Raw genomic sequence first — 16,895 nt, 5'->3', positions numbered from 1 at the left:
GTACAGGACGACATGCCAATACCTGGGGGTACAGGAAAACACGCCAATACCTGGGGGTACAGGACGACATGCTGATACCTGAGGGTACAGGATGACACGCCTATACCTGGGGGTACAGGGCGACATGCCAATACCTGGGGGTACAGGATGACATTCTGATACCTGAGGGTACAGGAGGACACGCCGATACCTGGGGGTACAGGATGACACGCTGATACCTGGAAGTACAGGATGACACACCGATACCTGGGGGTACAGGATGACAGGCTGCTACTTGGGGTACAGAACATCAAAATGGCTGTTAATGGGGAACGTTATTCAAGTGCACAGTAGATAGAAGATAGATTTTGGGTGTGGTGTCCCCCTAATAGGCCTTTGTCCCCCTGACTGCTGCCGTCTTGTCTGGCGGTGTACGATCACAGCTGACATACCCCGTGTTTGTTCTGGCGCAGGACGGATGCACTTTGAGGCTCTGGATGTCATATTCAAACTCCAGGATCCAGATTTACATAGAGCACGGACGGCCGCCTGGACCATTCAAATTAGTTTCCAGCGCTGAGGTATTTTTTTCCATTCCTAGTTAAAGCATTTATCCAAATTGACCTCAGCGTGCCGGAAAACTGCAGCTGCCAGATTTAGCCCAGAGAAACAAATGGCCAAGCGGAGAAGATGTACCCCTGAAATAGGGAGACACCCCAATAAATACCAGTCCCCGAGCTCTCATTTTCTGCCAAGCGGCTTGGAGACTGCAAGTCAGGGGGGCGCTGTGGGGTTTATTTACTAATAGCATCTAAACGTTAGACAGTCTAGAAATGCGTCAGATGATCACAGCGGCTCTCCTGAATAACTCTGCTGAATCTTAAGACCGTTTAGTCTAAGCTTACCCCAACTGTTAGCTGGTTTAGTTTTCGGCAAAAATTGCATCACAAATTTGGTGCAATTCGTAAGAATTTGGCAATTTTTTGGAGGAATTTAGACCACGCCCCATTTTCAGACAAGTTGGAAAAGCTGTTTGAAAGTGTCTAAAACATAGTAAATGTGGTGCAAAGCATATAAAACGGTGTACTGACAGAATTGGCATCAGAAAAACGTTGTATTTTGAATAGTAAATAAGTTTCTGAGTTTTTAGGGTCAAAAGGAGCACTATGAGTTTGTGGGGGCACACAGTGGGCACTATGAGATTATGACGGTACAGATAAGGCACTATGAGTTTGTGGCGGCACACAGTGGGCACTATGAGATTATGATGGTACAGAGAGGGCACTATGAGTTTGTGGGGGCACACAGTGGGCACTATGAGATTATGACGGTACAGAGAGGGCACTATGAGTTTGTGGGGGCACACAGTGGGCACTATGACATTATGACGGTACAGATAAGGCACTATGAGTTTGTGGCGGCACACAGTGGGCACTATGAGATTATGATGGTACAGAGAGGGCACTATGAGTTTGTGGGGGCACAACGTGGGCACTATGAGATTATGACGGTACAGAGAGGGCACTATGAGTTTGTGGGGGCACACAGTGGGCACTATGAGATTATGACGGTACAGAGATGGCACTATGAGTTTGTGGGGGCACACCCATGGGAACTATGGGATTATGAAGGCAAAGATAGGGCACTATGAATTTGTGGGGGCGCACAGTGGGCACTATGAGATTATGACGGTACAGATAAGGCACTATGAATTTGTGGAGGCACACAGTGGGCACTATGAGATTATGAAGGTACAGAAAGGGCAATATAAGTTTGTGGGATACAGAGTTGGTACTAAAAAATTATGAAGGCACAGATAGGGCACTATGAATTTGTGCAAGCACACAGTAGGCACTATGAGATTATGAAGGTACAGAGAGGACACTATGAGTTTGTGGGGGCACACAGTGGGCACTATGAGATTATGATGGTACAGAGATGGCACTATGAGTTTGTGGGGGCACACAGTGCGCACTATGAGATTATGAAGGCACAGATGGGGCACTATGAATTTGTGGAGGCACACAGTGGGCACTATGAGATTATGAAGGCACAGATAGGGCACTATAAATTTGTGGAGGCACACAGTGGGCACTATGAGATTATGAAGGTACAGAGAGGGCACTATAAATTTGTGGAGGCACACAGTGGGCACTATGAGATTATGACGGTACAGAGAGGGCAGTATAAGCGTGTAGGGGTACACAGTGGGCACTATGAGATTATGACGGTACAGAGAGGGCAGTATAAGTGTGTGAAGGTACACAGTGGGCACTATGATATTATGAAGGTACAGAGAGGACACTATGAGTTTGTGGAGGCACACAGTGGGCACTATGAGATTATGATGGTACAGAGATGGCACTATGAGTTTGTGGGGGCACACAGTGAGCACTATGAGATTATGAAGGCACAGATGGGGCACTATGAATTTGTGGAGGCACACAGTGGGCACTATGAGATTATGATGGTACTGAGAGGGCACTATGAGTGTGTGGGGGTACGGAGTGGGCACTATGAGATTATGAAGCTACAGAGAGGGCACTATGAGTTTGTGGAGGCACACCCATGGGCACTATGAGATTGCGACTGTACAGAGAGAGCACTATGAGTTTATGGAGTACAAAATGGGCACTATGATATTATGAAGGCACAGATAGGGCCCTTTGAATTTGTATGGGCACACAGTGGGCACTACGAGATTATGAAGGTACAGGGAGGGCACTATGAGGTTGTGGGGGCACACAGTGGGCACTATGAGATTATGATGGTACAGAGAGGGCACTATGAATTTGTGGAGGCACACAGTGGGCACTATGAGATTATGACGGTACAGAGAGGGCACTATGAGTTTGTGGGGTTACAGAGTGGGCACTATGAGATTATGAATGTACAGAGAGGGCACTGTGAGTTTGTGGAGACACAATTTGGGCACTGTGAGATTATGAAGGCACAGATAGGGCACAATAAATTTGTGGAGGCACACAGTGGGCACTATGAGATTATGATGGTACAGAGAGGGCACTATAAGTGTGTGGGAGTACAGAGTGGGCACTATGAGATTATGAAGGTACAGAGCGGGCACTATGAGATTATGAAAGTACAGAGAGGGCACCATTTGCGAAGATACTATTATTTTGTGGAAGTACAGAGGGGTCACTTACTTTGTAGAGATACAAAGGGGGATTTATTACTATGTGGGGCAGATGAAAAAGTGGGTATGGTCTGTGCCCAAAAATGTTGTGCAGCAGTCTTACTGCTCTGCTCACACAAATGCTCCCTGATGATTATTTCTATATGCTTTAATTGGGCCTGGACTGTATACCGATACTATATATAGGTGGAGATCTAGTCGCATTGCCCCCCCTCCTTGTTTTTACTCAGTATTGACTGCAGCGTGCAGAGGGTTAAATGATGGAAATCAGAGGTCTTTAATGCTAGTAATCTCTAGCCCTCCCCGCTGGCGTTTCGTGGATGTTGTTTTGTTCTCTTCTAACAATATCAAACTTTCTGTGAGCAGAATTAACCTGCTTTGTTTGTTTCCTTTATGTTGTCACTGTGGGGATCTTCAGGTCAGCATCCGGAAGGTTTCTCTGCCGGGGATAAGATTGTTTGATCATTGTTATTATTTAAATCGCAGAAGTCAACACAGGAAGCCGACGCCGCCATTTTGTTACCACGATCGTCGTAGGAGGATGAAAAGGAGGAAATTCTTGGTTGCTAAAATCAAACTTAAAACAGAAAATACCGTTTTCACAGGTGTCATCAGTTCATTACCCCATTAGCTACTACAGTCGCACCACTGCAGCCGCAGTGCCTCCATAGCAGAAACCCCCTCAAAACATTCACAGCCCCACCATACTGACGCCAGCTCCACCACAGTGGTTACAACCTCACAATACGGGTGCCAGCTCCACCATACCAGCGCCAGCTCCACCACAGCGGTTACAGCCCCACAATACGGGCGCCAGCTCCACCACAGCAGCTACTGCCCCACCATACCGATGCCAGCTCCACCACAGCGGTTACAGCCCCACAATACGGGCGCCAGCTTTACCATACCAGTGCCAGCTCCACCACAGCGGCTACAGCCCCACAATACGGGCGCCAGCTTTACCATAGCGGCGCTAGCTCCACCACAGCGGTTACAACCCCACAATACGGGTGCCAGCTCCACCTCAGCGGTTACAACCCCACAATACGGGTGCCAGCTCCACCATACCGGTGCCAGCTCCATTACAGCGGCTACCGCCCCACCATACCGATGCCAGCTCCACCACAGTGGCTTCCGTCCCACCATACCGATACCAGCTCCACCATAAGGGTGGCAGCCCCGCCACAGTGGCTACAGCCCCACCATACCGATGCCAGCTCCACCACAGCAGCTACAGCTCCACCATACCAATGCCAGCTCCACCACATCAGCCACAGCCCCATCATACCGATGCCAGCTCCACCACAGCGGCTACAGCTCCACCATACCGGTGCCAGCTCCCCCACAGCGGCTACAGCCCCACCATACCGACGCCAGTTCCACCCCAGCAGCTACAGCCCAACCATACCAATGCCAGCTCCAACACATCAGCCACAGCCCCACCATACCGGTGCCAGCCCCACCACAGTGGCTACAGCCCCACCATGCTGGTGCCAGCTCCAACCCAACAGCTACAGCCCCACCATACTGGTGCCAACTCCACCACAGTGGCTACACCCCACCATACCGGTGCCAGCTCCACCACAGTGGCTACAGCCCCACCATACCAGTGCTAGCCCTACCACAGCGGCTACAGACCCACCATACCGGTGCCATCTCCACCAAAGCAGCTACAGCCCCACCATACCGACGCCAGTTCCACCCCAGCAGCTACCGCCCGACCATACTGGTGCCAGCTCCACCCCAGCAGTCACAGCCCAACCGTACCAATGCCAGCTCCACCACATCAGCCACAGCCCCACCATACCGGTGCCAGCCCCACCACAGTGGCTTCCGCCCCACCATGCCGGTGCCAGCTCCAACCCAGCAGCTACAGCCCCACCATACTGGTGCCAGCTCCACCACAGTGGCTACACCCCACCATACCGGTGCAAGCTCCACCACATCAGCCACAGCCCCACCATACCAGTGCTAGCCCTACCACAGCGGCTACAGACCCACCATACCGGTGCCATCTCCACCAAAGCAGCCACAGCCCCACCATACCAGTGCCAGCCCCACCACAGCGGCTACAGCCCCACCATACTGGTGCAAGCTCCAACCCAGCAGCTACAGCCCCACCATACCGGTGCCAGCCCCACCACAGCAGCTACAGCCCCACCATACCGGTGCCAGCCCCACCATAGCAGCCGCACAACCATATCTTAACAGCTGCAACCCCACCACAGTGGCTGCGGCTCCACTATAGCCACAAAAATCACACTATCGTAACTACTACGGTCGGGCTATATTACCAAAAATTAAAGTCTTAATTTTTTTAAACTTATGGACAATTCTCGATTTTAATCTTGATATTACTCTTCTCTTTTGAAAAATGAATAGGAGAAAAAAAAACTCGCCTTGTCAAGTCTTGTTCTCTGTGTAGAAGGCACTGTATTTTATATTGGCACCGCTTTGGGGTACATATGTATAGTTTAACTTTTATTAAGTTTGTTTTGGGCAGGGATGTAAAAAAATGTTGCCCTTTTTTTATGTCGCTCACTATGCAGGGTACATTACCTTATTTTTTACTATGTGGATCCCTCCGATTATTGGGATACTGAATGTTTAGGTTTTTTTCATGTATTATTATTTTTATACAATGGATATTTTTTACAGTTCTCTCACCGCATTCCAAGGCTCCTAAGATGCTTATTTTCCCACCCATGCGGCTGCGGGAGGTCTTGTTTTTTGCGCAATGACATGACGTTTCCCTTGGTACCATTTTGCAGTACATATAACTTTTTGATCACTTTTTATTATCCCATTCTTCATGGGGGATAATAGACATAATATCTTTATAGTACGGTTTATTATGAACAAGACAAGATCTAATGTGATGTTTCTCCTTTCGAAGCGACTTTTTATATTAAAGGAAAAAATTAAAAAACAGTTATTTTTCTTGCAGTTTTATATTTTATTAATCTTTTTAAGTCCTAATGGCCATTTTTTTAGTCCTTCAAGAGCACTTGAAGATGCAATCAGGGACTCCTGCTCAGCGGAGTGCTACACAAAACAACAACTTTCTAGTGATGACCGGGGCCCCTCAGATCGCCGCTGATTCCCAGGACCGCTGTCACTCTGGTCAGTGCAGGAAGCAGAAAGCGCTGACCACAGCACAGCAGTCCGAATGGGTATTGCAAGTGCAGCTTCCATTGAATTCAACAGGAGCTGCATGTGCAGTCCCAGCCACGGCTGCAGCGCTGCGGTCACTACTGTCCACTTCCTGCGCTGACCTCAATGACAGCAGCCTTGGAAATCAGATGATCGCGGGGATCCAAGTGGCGGATCCCTTCAAACATTGATGACCTGTCTGTCATCAACACAAAAGTTGAAAAATGTCCCAGAATACCCCTTTAAGAAAGCAGCTGATGTGACGCCCGACGCATAAGAGGGTCCTAGATGAGCCTCTCTGTGTGTTATGTGACTGGGGGCTGCTATGCCTTGGCGCCATACAGAATTGTTCCAGCTCCTTCCGTCACATAACATGCTGGTAAAGGTTCAGCTAGGCCGTGTTAATGCGTTGGGCGATGCAAGTGCAAAGTGTTTTGCATGACAAGCGCAGCGCTTCGCCACAGTTACAATTTACGCATGCGCAAAAATTGCATATTCTTCCAATAGGAAAAATAGAAAATCACATGAAACGTGTATTTACATGTGAGTGCCATCATTATTTTTTGTTGCTCCCATAGGGAATAAAAGGACATGCAGCGATTTTTTACCTTGCAGCATCGCTCTTGTGTATAAGTCGATTGCGGCAACTCAATGCACAAAACTTGTGTGAAATTCTCGCTCCTGTGGATGAAGCCTTGGGCCAGTCTGACACATGTTCAGTGAAACGCCGCTCTAAACCGCGTTGTACCGCAATCAGCACGGCCCCATTCTTTTGATAGAGCATGCTGTATTTTGGTGGAGCTGGCATTGGTATGGTAGGGCTGTAGCCGCTGTGGTGGAGCTGGCGTCGGTATGGTAGGGCTGTAGCCGCTGTGGTGGAGCTGGCGTTGGTATGGTGGGGCGGTAGCCGCTGTGGTGGAGCTGGCGTCGGTATGGTGGGGCTGTAGCCGCTGTGGTGGAGCTGGCGTCGGTATGGTGGGGCTGTAGCCGCTGTGGTGGAGCTGGCGTCGGTATGGTGGGACTGTAGCCGCTGTGGTGGAGCTGGCTTCGGTATGGTGGGACTGTAGCCGCTGTGGTGGAGCTGGCGTCGGTATGGTGGAACGGTAGCCTCTGTGGTGGAGCTGGCGTCAGTATGGTGGGACGGTAGCCACTGTGGTGGAGCTGGCGTCGGTATGGTGGGACGGTAGCCACTGTGGTGGAGCTGGCGTTGGTATATTGGGACGGTAGCTTCTGTGGTGGAGCTGGCGTCGGTATGGTGGGGCTGTAGCCGCTGTGGTGGAGCTGGCGTCGGTATGGTGGGACTGTAGCCGCTGTGGTGGAGCTGGCGTTGGTATGGTGGGACTGTAGCCGCTGTGGTGGAGCTGGCGTCGGTATGGTGGGACGGTAGCCTCTGTGGTGGAGCTGGCGTCGGTATGGTGGGACTGTAGCCGCTGTGGTGGAGCTGGCGTTGGTATGGTGGGACTGTAGCCGCTGTGGTGGAGCTGGCGTCGGTATGGTGGGGCGGTAGCCGCTGTGGTGGAGCTGGCGTCGGTATGGTGGGACTGTAGCCACTGTGGTGGAGCTGGCATCGGTATGGTGGGGCTGTAGCCGCTGTGGTGGAGCTGGCGTCGGTATGGTGGGGCTGTAGCCGCTGTGGTGGAGCTGGCATCAGTATGGTGGGGCTGTAGCCGCTGTGGTGGAGCTGGCGTCGGTATGGTGGGACTGTAGCCACTGTGGTGGAGCTGGCGTCGGTATGGTGGGGCGAAACACATCGCCCATTGATTCCAATGGGACCTTTAATGCATCGCATGGCTCTTGCATGCGTGAAACTCACATGGGAAGATCGGAATTTCACAGATTGGTTGCGAGGTGCTTTTGCCTAAAACTGCCTTGCATCCGCGGGTAAAACGCAGGTTGCAGAGCGTAATATCAGGCTGACCTTCTGGCCCCGATATTGCGCTCGCCGTGTGCACGTAGCCTTAAAGTTAAAGATCAACTAATCTGACACTAATCGCTGTGGGGTCGGGGGGGCTGCTATATCAACGGGTTTCTTGCAGAACTCCATCCTGCCATCGCAGCGGCAAACAAAGCCGACTGATAAATCTGACCAGACACATGCAGAGCTGCGGCGGCAACACCAGAAGCGGCGCTGAAGACAGGCAGCCTGCGCTGGGCAAGGGTGTGGAGAGAAAACTGAGGCACTGCCTCCGGGACTAGATTCGGCAGCCAGAACTGGCCGAAGACGCTGCTGGAACAGAGTTACTAATTTAGGGCTTATTGACACGAGTGCATATATGGCGCGGTTTTACACCTGACCGTATATACGGGACCATCTGAGGCATTGGTTTCCAATGTATTCGTTCACACGGGCAATTATACAGCGCGTAAAAACGGCGACCCGCTGAAAATAGAACATACGAAACTGAAATACGCGCTGACGCATATGGCCAAAAAGATAGTCCTGAAAGTATGAGCGGGCGAGAATACGCTAACTAGCGAACTACGCTTGTGTGAATAAGCCCTTATGGGGTCGCAGCATGCCGGGATTTGAATCCCGCAAGCAGGGAATCGCTATGTTTCTCAGTTCATGGACGTCGGGCTGCGTTAGTTAAGTCTATGGAAAGCGTTCACTGCGTTACTCGCGCCTGTATTATCGCCGCGGATACCGCAGTGATATATCGCCCGTGGACAGGAGGCATATTAACTGAATTCATTTGATTATTCGCCCAGCGCTAGCAACCACCGCCCCATTATAGCAGCTGCAGCCCCGCTACGCAGTCACTGTGTCACATATGTGGTGCTGCAGCGGCTGCATGGGCCGTGTAGAATGACCCCCTTATAAAAGGAGAATTACTTGTCTCCATGACCAACATCTCCTCCCAAACACTGGTGCAAAACCTGTAACAGGGCCGCCAACTGCCGTATATTATACTCTCTGCCCTCACCGCATCTGGCCAAGCTCTGATATGGGAGCAGCGATGGGCATTCACGATTATGGGTCCCACTGTGCCTGGGCAATAGGGGCAAGTGCGCTAGCAACTTCTAATGAACGCTGTGATTTGTAGGGTAGCAGCACTATAGAGAAATGTCCGGCACAAGTGCACCATCTGGTGGTAGAATGCTAACATTACATTCGGCTTAGGGCTCATGTCCACGGGCAAAATATGATTTAAGATCCGCAGCGGATCTCCCGCATGCGGATTTCCGCACCCCATAGGGATGCATTGACCACCCGCGGGTGGATAAATACCCGCAGATGGTCAATAAAAGGGATTTTAAAAAAAATGGAGCATGGAAAAATCCGGACCATGCTCCATTTTCGTGCGGGTCTCCCGCGGGGACGGCTCCCGCGGGCTTCTATTGAAGCCTATGGAAGCCGTCCGGATCCGCGGGAGACCTAAAATAGGAATTTAAAGTATTTACCATCCGGCGCGGGCGGGGAAGGTCAGCTGTTCCTCACGGCCGCATCTTCCTTGCTTCGGCTCGGCGGATGTGCCCGGCGCATGCGCGCGGCACGTCGGCGACGTGCCGGCGACGTGCCGCCGGCGTCAGGAATTCATCCGCCGGCCGAAAATGAAGATCCGGCCGTGAGAAACAGCTGATCTTCTCCGCCCGCGCCGGATGGTAAATACTTTTAAATTCTTATTTTCGGCGCTCATGTCCGCGGGGCAGGAGGGACCCGCTGCAGATTCTACATGTAGAATCTGCAGCGGATCTGATTTTCCCCGTGGACATGAGGCCTTAAAGATATTGCTTCGGTTTTCCCCCATTAGTTTCACCATGCACCTGTATCGGACTTGGTGCTCTGCTATTCTGAAACAGAACTTGGAATCCTCTGCTTTATTGCACACAACTGTACAGCTACAGGATACCATTCTGAGTACCTGCAGCCACCACTAGGGGCAGAGTGCTGCAAACTGAACTATAGCTACAGACCTGTGAACTCCCTCCACCCGCCTCTCTTAATAACCTACAGACAGTGGAAAAGTATATATGATGTATATGATCACCTATGGTTACAGACTACAAACCAAATCCATGAAGTCTGATGCTGCATCTCCTATTTTTGGTCAATTACTCACAAGGTATTGGCCATTATTTATAATGAAAACAAAGATCTGGTCCAGTGTTGCCAGTAGAGCAAAATGTGATTGTTCCCAGCAAGAGAGACCAAGTCATCTTGTAGATATGATACCTTTTAATGGCTAACAAAAATACATGATGTAATAGTAGCGAGCTTCCGAACCAACGCAGGGTTCTTCTTCAGGCTTATGGATTGGATCTGAAGAGGCATGGATATTTATACACACTTATAACATACATACTTATGACAAGGCACAGATATGGATGGGATTGGTTCGCACTTAAAAGGAATTCTGCAACAGCAAAAAAACTTTTTTTGTCTAGGCACTGATAGCGGAGTGAAAGTTTATGGTCCCTAAATTACTGTTGGGGGGGGGGAGGTCGGGCAGGTTAGAAATGCTACAAGAGGTACACAAACATTTTTAGCTAAACACTGATAAGGGAGTGAAAGTTTATGGTCCCTGAATTACCAACACCGAACAAGAACTAATAAAATTCCATGAAAGATTCAACTAGAGATGAGCGAACGTACTCGGTAAGGCCGATTTCGCAATCGAGCACCGCGATTTTTGAGTACTTCACTACTTGGGTGAAAAGTACTCGGGTGCGCCAGGGGTGAGCGGGGGGTTGCAGAGGGGAGTGGGGGGGGGGGAGGGAGAGAGAGTGGGCTCCCACCTGTTCCGCGCTGCTACCCCCCGCTCCACCGCGCCACGCCCCGCCCCACAGCGCCCCCGAGTACTTTTCACCCGAGTAGTGAAGTACTCGAAAATCGCGGTGCTCGATTGCGAAATCGGCCTTACCGAGTACGTTCGCTCATCTCTAGATTCAATGCATTCCCCCCCACCATAAACCTCACATTAAGCTACTCGGATACAGAAATCAACTTTTTGGACACCACCATAAAGATTTTAAACAACTCAATACAGACATCCCTATACCGAAAACCGATTGATCGGCCCACATACCTCAGATGGGGCAGTTTCCATCCTAAACACATCAAAAAGTCCATTGTCTACAGCCAGGCCATCAGATACAACTGGATCTGCTCCAACCCAATGGACAGAGAGGAACATTCGTACCATCTTCAAAGGACGTTTATAAATCAGGGCAACCATCCCACCTCAACTGATGACCAAATCACCAGAGCCACCAGGATACCCAGGAATCACCAGAGCCATCAGGATACCCAGGAATCACCAGAGCCATCAGGATACCCAGGAATCACCAGAGCCATCAGGATACCCAGAAATCACCAGAGCCATCAGGATACCCAGGAATCACCAGAGCCATCAGGATACCCAGGAATCACCAGAGCCATCAGGATACCCAGGAATCACCAGAGCCATCAGGATACCCAGGAATCACCAGAGCCATCAGGATACCCAGGAATCACCAGAGCCATCAGGATACCCAGGAATCACCAGAGCCATCAGGATACCCAGGAATCACCAGAGCCATCAGGATACCCAGGAATCACCAGAGCCATCAGGATACCCAGGAATCACCAGAGCCATCAGGATACCCAGGAATCACCAGAGCCATCAGGATACCCAGGAATCACCAGAGCCATCAGGATACCCAGGAATCACCAGAGCCATCAGGATACCCAGGAATCACCAGAGCCATCAGGATACCCAGGAATCACCAGAGCCATCAGGATACCCAGGAATCACCAGAGCCATCAGGATACCCAGGAATCACCAGAGCCATCAGGATACCCAGGAATCACCAGAGCCATCAGGATACCCAGGAATCACCAGAGCCATCAGGATACCCAGGAATCACCAGAGCCATCAGGATACCCAGGAATCACCAGAGCCACCAGGATACCCAGGAATCAACTACTCCAATACAAGGAGAAGGAAAGAAACAATCGTGTGCCTCTAGTAGTGACCTACAATCCACAGCTAGAGGTACTAAGGAAAACCGCAAGAAAACTCCACCATACCCTGCACAAGGATGACCGTCTGAACACCATATTCCCGGACCCTCCGCTTCTGTGTTACAGGAACCTCCTAAGTTGAGGAACTTTATAATCAGGAGTGCATTACCCTCTGACACCCAAAAAGGAACTTACCCCTGCAATGTAAGGAGCTGTAAGACCTGCTCACATGTACTGACTGCGGACAGGATACGGATCCCCAACACACAGCAGGACTATAAGATCCAGGGGACATTCACATGGTCCACGTCTGATGTTGTGTACCTGATCCTGTGCAGTAAATGTCCTGTTGGGGGTCTTTATGTTGGAGAAACAGGACAGAAACTCAAAGCCAGGATGAGATCTCATCACCACACGAATAAACACAGAAAAAGAGAATTACCTGTGGCCGAGCACTTCTCTGACCATGGACATGACATAGGAGATATGAGAGTTTTGATATTGAAGGGCGGTTTCAAGTCACAAAACCACAGAAGAATTTGGGAATGTAAATTGATAACAACCTTTGACACGCTGAATACGGGGTTAAACTATTCCCCAGGATTTATGCGTGAATGGGAAGTGTGAGACATTTATTATACAGATAAGACCCCCATCAACAGTAATTCAGGGACCATAAACTTTCACTCCCTCATCAGTGTTTAGCTAAAAATGTCAGTGTACCTCTTGTAGCATGCTGACCTCCCCCCCCCCCCTCCCCCTCCAACAGTAATTTAGGGACCATAAACTTTCACTCCGCTATCAGTGCCTAGACACTGCTGTTGCAGAATTCCTTTTAAGTGCGAACCAATCCCATCCATATCTGTGCCTTGTCATAAGTATGTATGTTATAAGTATGTATAAATATCCAGGCCTCTTCAGATCCAATCCATAAGCCTGAAGAAGAACCCTGCGTCGGTTCTTCGCTCGCTTTAGCTCGCTATTATTACATCATGTATTTTTGTTAGCCATTAAAAGGTCTCATATCTACAAGATTACGTGGTTTCTCTTGCTGGGAACAATCACATTTTGGCCATTATTTCGCATGCGTGTGATGCCCTTTTTACCATTGACACTATTGAAAGCATTTGCAATTTTTTGAAGTACTCGAATGCGATGCGGTTAAGCACAAATACATAAAGCTCGCACCACAAGTCTAAGGGCTCACACACACTTGCGTTTTTTTTTTTTACGTAAATATCAGTGTGACTTTTTGTGTTAATTCACTTTTATTGAAATTTTTTCTTATACAACATAAACAGTATTGCATAGGTGCGCTTGGTTTGATAACCTGCATAACATCAAGTGGTTCAGGTGAATTCCTACAGAATAAGTACATACATTGCAATGTTAACTAATTAAATCCAATAACTGATCTCTGGTCTATATCACCCTCCCCGGCTTAGTTTCTCAGGCTTAAAGGGGTTGTCTCGCGGCAGCAAGTGGGGTTATACACTTCTGTATGGCCATATTAATGCACTTTGTAATATACATCGTGCATTAAATATGAGCCATACAGAAGTTATTCACTTACCTGCTCCGTTGCTAGCGTCCCCGTCACCATGGATCCGTCTAAATTCGCTGTCTTCTGGTGTTTTTAGACGCGCTTGCGCAGTCCGGTCTTCTCCCTGGTGAATGGGGCCGCTCGTGCCGGAGAGCTGGTCCTCGTAGCTCCGCCCCGTCACGTGTGCCGATTCCAGCCAATCAGGAGGCTGGAATCGGCAATGGACCGCACAGAGCCCACGGTGCACCATGGGAGAAGACCCGCGGTGCATCGTGGGTGAAGATCCCGGCGGCCATCTTGGTAAAGGAAGAAAGAAGTCGCCGCAGCGCGGGGATTCGGGTAAGTAATAAACTTTTTTTTTTTTTAACCCATCCCTTGGGTTTGTCTCGCGCCGAACGGGGGGCCTATTGAAAAAAAAAAAAACCTGTTTCGGCGTGAGACAACCCCTTTAAAGGCTTTATTTCCAAGGCTAGGGTGGGCGGCATAGACCTCTCCCTGAATGCGTTTATGCACCTGCACTTATATTAACTTTATAAATTGTTGAAAGTATGAAAGAGTAAAAGAGTAGTAACTGGGGTGGGGAGGGGGGAGGGTGGGGGGGGGTGGGGGGAGGGGGATGTCTGTTATCTGATTTTAGACTTTATTGTTTATAGCTCCTAGCTCCGGTGTCTCCAGAGGCGGAAGCGCCTGTACATATTTTCCTGCATGAGTATACCAGTATAGCCTCTTCCTACTTTTTCTACAGATTTTTATAGCATCCTGTCTGAGCGTGAACACCCATGGGAGTGAGGCTGCGTCCCCGCCAGGGGATTGCGGAGGAGCAGCCACCCGGGCGGCACTCGACAGTCAGCTCCTCAGGGTGGTGCAGCCTTGGACGCACCGGAGAGTCGTAGTTCACTGGAGGGGGAATGGTTACATCTAGGTTTGGGAATGTGAGATGGCCTAGAGCTAGTGAAAGTGTGACTTTTTAATGTTAAAAACGCATCGCAAAGAAATCGCAAAACACAAACTTGCGATCCGTTTTTAACATTAGAAAGCCCCATTGACTTTCGCGTTAAAAAAATTACAGCATATACGCTGAACCCGCGCATCACATGGTAGCGTATATCGTCTGGCCATGAAAACGCCGGCCAATATATGCTCATGTGAGTAAGCCCTTAGACTGATATGGCGCTCGCCCGTGTGAATGCACCCTCACTCTTACGATTAATCGGGGCAGGTTTTTCTGATTTTTTTTTTTCTATTCACTGACAGCAAGTAGACATTTGTGATCGACGGAAACACAAATAGTTACTCAGAGGAGTCGGAGCAATCATTTTTTTAGTACTATAGACAAAATTATTGCACAAAATTCGCTGATTTCCCTGTAGCCGCCACTAGAGGGAACAGTTAGTATCTCCACTCACAGGATTGGGTGATCATGGAATTCATGGCCAGGCTTTTTAGCAGCTTTCAAGGTTCTGAGTGGGGCGGGGTACTTCCCCTACCCCCCTTGATATTTTTGAGTATGATCACTCAGCCAGTTGTGAATCCACCTAACAGTTGCCTTGTCAATCCCATATTTGGTCATTTTTTCAATAAGTAAATGCATTACTAAAGTCAACATATACTATATCCACTGCATTTCCCTGATCAACCCAGTCGGTGATACTATCATAGAAGGAAATTAGATTTGTCTGGCATGACTTGTTAGTTACAAACCCATGCTGGCTCTGGTTAATTACTCCATTCTCATCCAAGTACTGCATACATGCTGTTTAATAATTTGTTCAAAGATCTTTCCCGGTATAGAAGTCAGGCTCGCAGGCTTGTAGTTTCCTGGATCCACCGATTATCCACAGATTATGGCGAGTGGTTCAGCAATTACCTCTGCTGCTTCATTTAGTATCCTAGGTAATTCATCTGGACCTTGAGACTTGAATTCATTTAAGTTAGCTATGTGTTCCCTCACCATCTCTCTGCCAATACATATCCTGCATTCTTGTATTCCCCCAATAGCACAGGGAAGATCAGATAATGTTACATCTACTTTCTGAGAAAAAACAGATACCAAATAGAAATTTAAAAGCTCGGCCTACTCAACATCATTCTTAACCAATTCATCATTTTCATCTTGTAAGCATCCAATAGCATCTTTGATTTTTCTTTCGCTTTTGACCCCCCAAATCCTTTTTTATTGCCTTTGGCCCCTGTTGCAAGCCTCAATTCATTACACTGTGCAACACAATTTTTGTAACAGATAAGCAGGTAGGCGGTTTACAGTAACGCTAGTGCGCTGAATTCAGATATGATATCGTTTTTTTTCTGCCACGTATGGTTTTCCAGTTATGACTGAGGATTATAAGGGTAGGTTTATGTAACATATAGGGGATGTCTCCACGTGGAGGAAACCCTGCGGATCATCCACCAGTAAGCTGTAATTAATGAACTGTGTTTTTACAGGTCGTTGGTTAGACTAAATAAAAGAATCAAAATCATAAAACAAAAATACATGTTTAGTATCGCTGCATCCGTAAATATCTGATCTATCAAAGTAATGCAGTATTTACCCCGCACAGTGAATGTTGTCCGGAAAAAAAAATTAAGAACCCCAGAAATGCGTCAACCTGGTCAATCTGTCTCCAAGAAAAAAATGCAATAAAAAGTGATCAAAAGTCGAATGCATTCCAAAATTGTACTAATGCAAACTACAGGACGTCCCACAGAAAATGAGCCCTTGCACAACTATGTTGATGTAAAAAGTTACTGCATGCAGAAGATGGCAGCAAAAAATAATTAAAAATTAAATGTCTTTGAAAAAAAATAAAAGTAGTACAGCAAAAAACAATAAGTTTGGTTTTGTAGTAATCGCAAGCAGTGGTGAGTATTGATGCCACCTGCAGTCCTATGTAACACCACAGATAACACACAGCTCTACATAAGGCTGCTTTTTTTGTATTAAAAACCATTTTTCTTCTCCATTAAATATGGTTTGGTGTGTTTTTTGAATGTCTGGAAGGAATTAATTGGATTTACATTGATTTCTATAAAAATAATTACCTCGAGTTTCATTGCTTTCAGACGGATTACCAACTAAACTAGAGGTTTGGCTGCATTTTTACCCGGCCTTTCACTTCCCTTCC

At 48.5% G+C, this 16,895-nt stretch overlaps 1 protein-coding gene across 1 annotated transcript; it reads left to right on the top strand.

Annotated features, from left to right (window-relative positions):
- Nucleotides 1-4,243: 4,243 nt before the first annotated feature.
- On the top strand, nucleotides 4,244-5,341 carry LOC136620075 (uncharacterized). Its single transcript, XM_066594802.1, has one exon. It carries the CDS (start codon nucleotides 4,244-4,246, stop codon nucleotides 5,339-5,341), a length of 1,098 nt encoding a protein of 365 aa, XP_066450899.1.
- Nucleotides 5,342-16,895: the final 11,554 nt, after the last annotated feature.

The sequence above is a fragment of the Eleutherodactylus coqui genome, chromosome 3 (genome assembly GCF_035609145.1).
Source record: "Eleutherodactylus coqui strain aEleCoq1 chromosome 3, aEleCoq1.hap1, whole genome shotgun sequence".
Lineage (NCBI taxonomy): Eukaryota > Metazoa > Chordata > Amphibia > Anura > Eleutherodactylidae > Eleutherodactylus > Eleutherodactylus coqui.
This window is presented reverse-complemented; position numbering and strand designations above follow the sequence as displayed.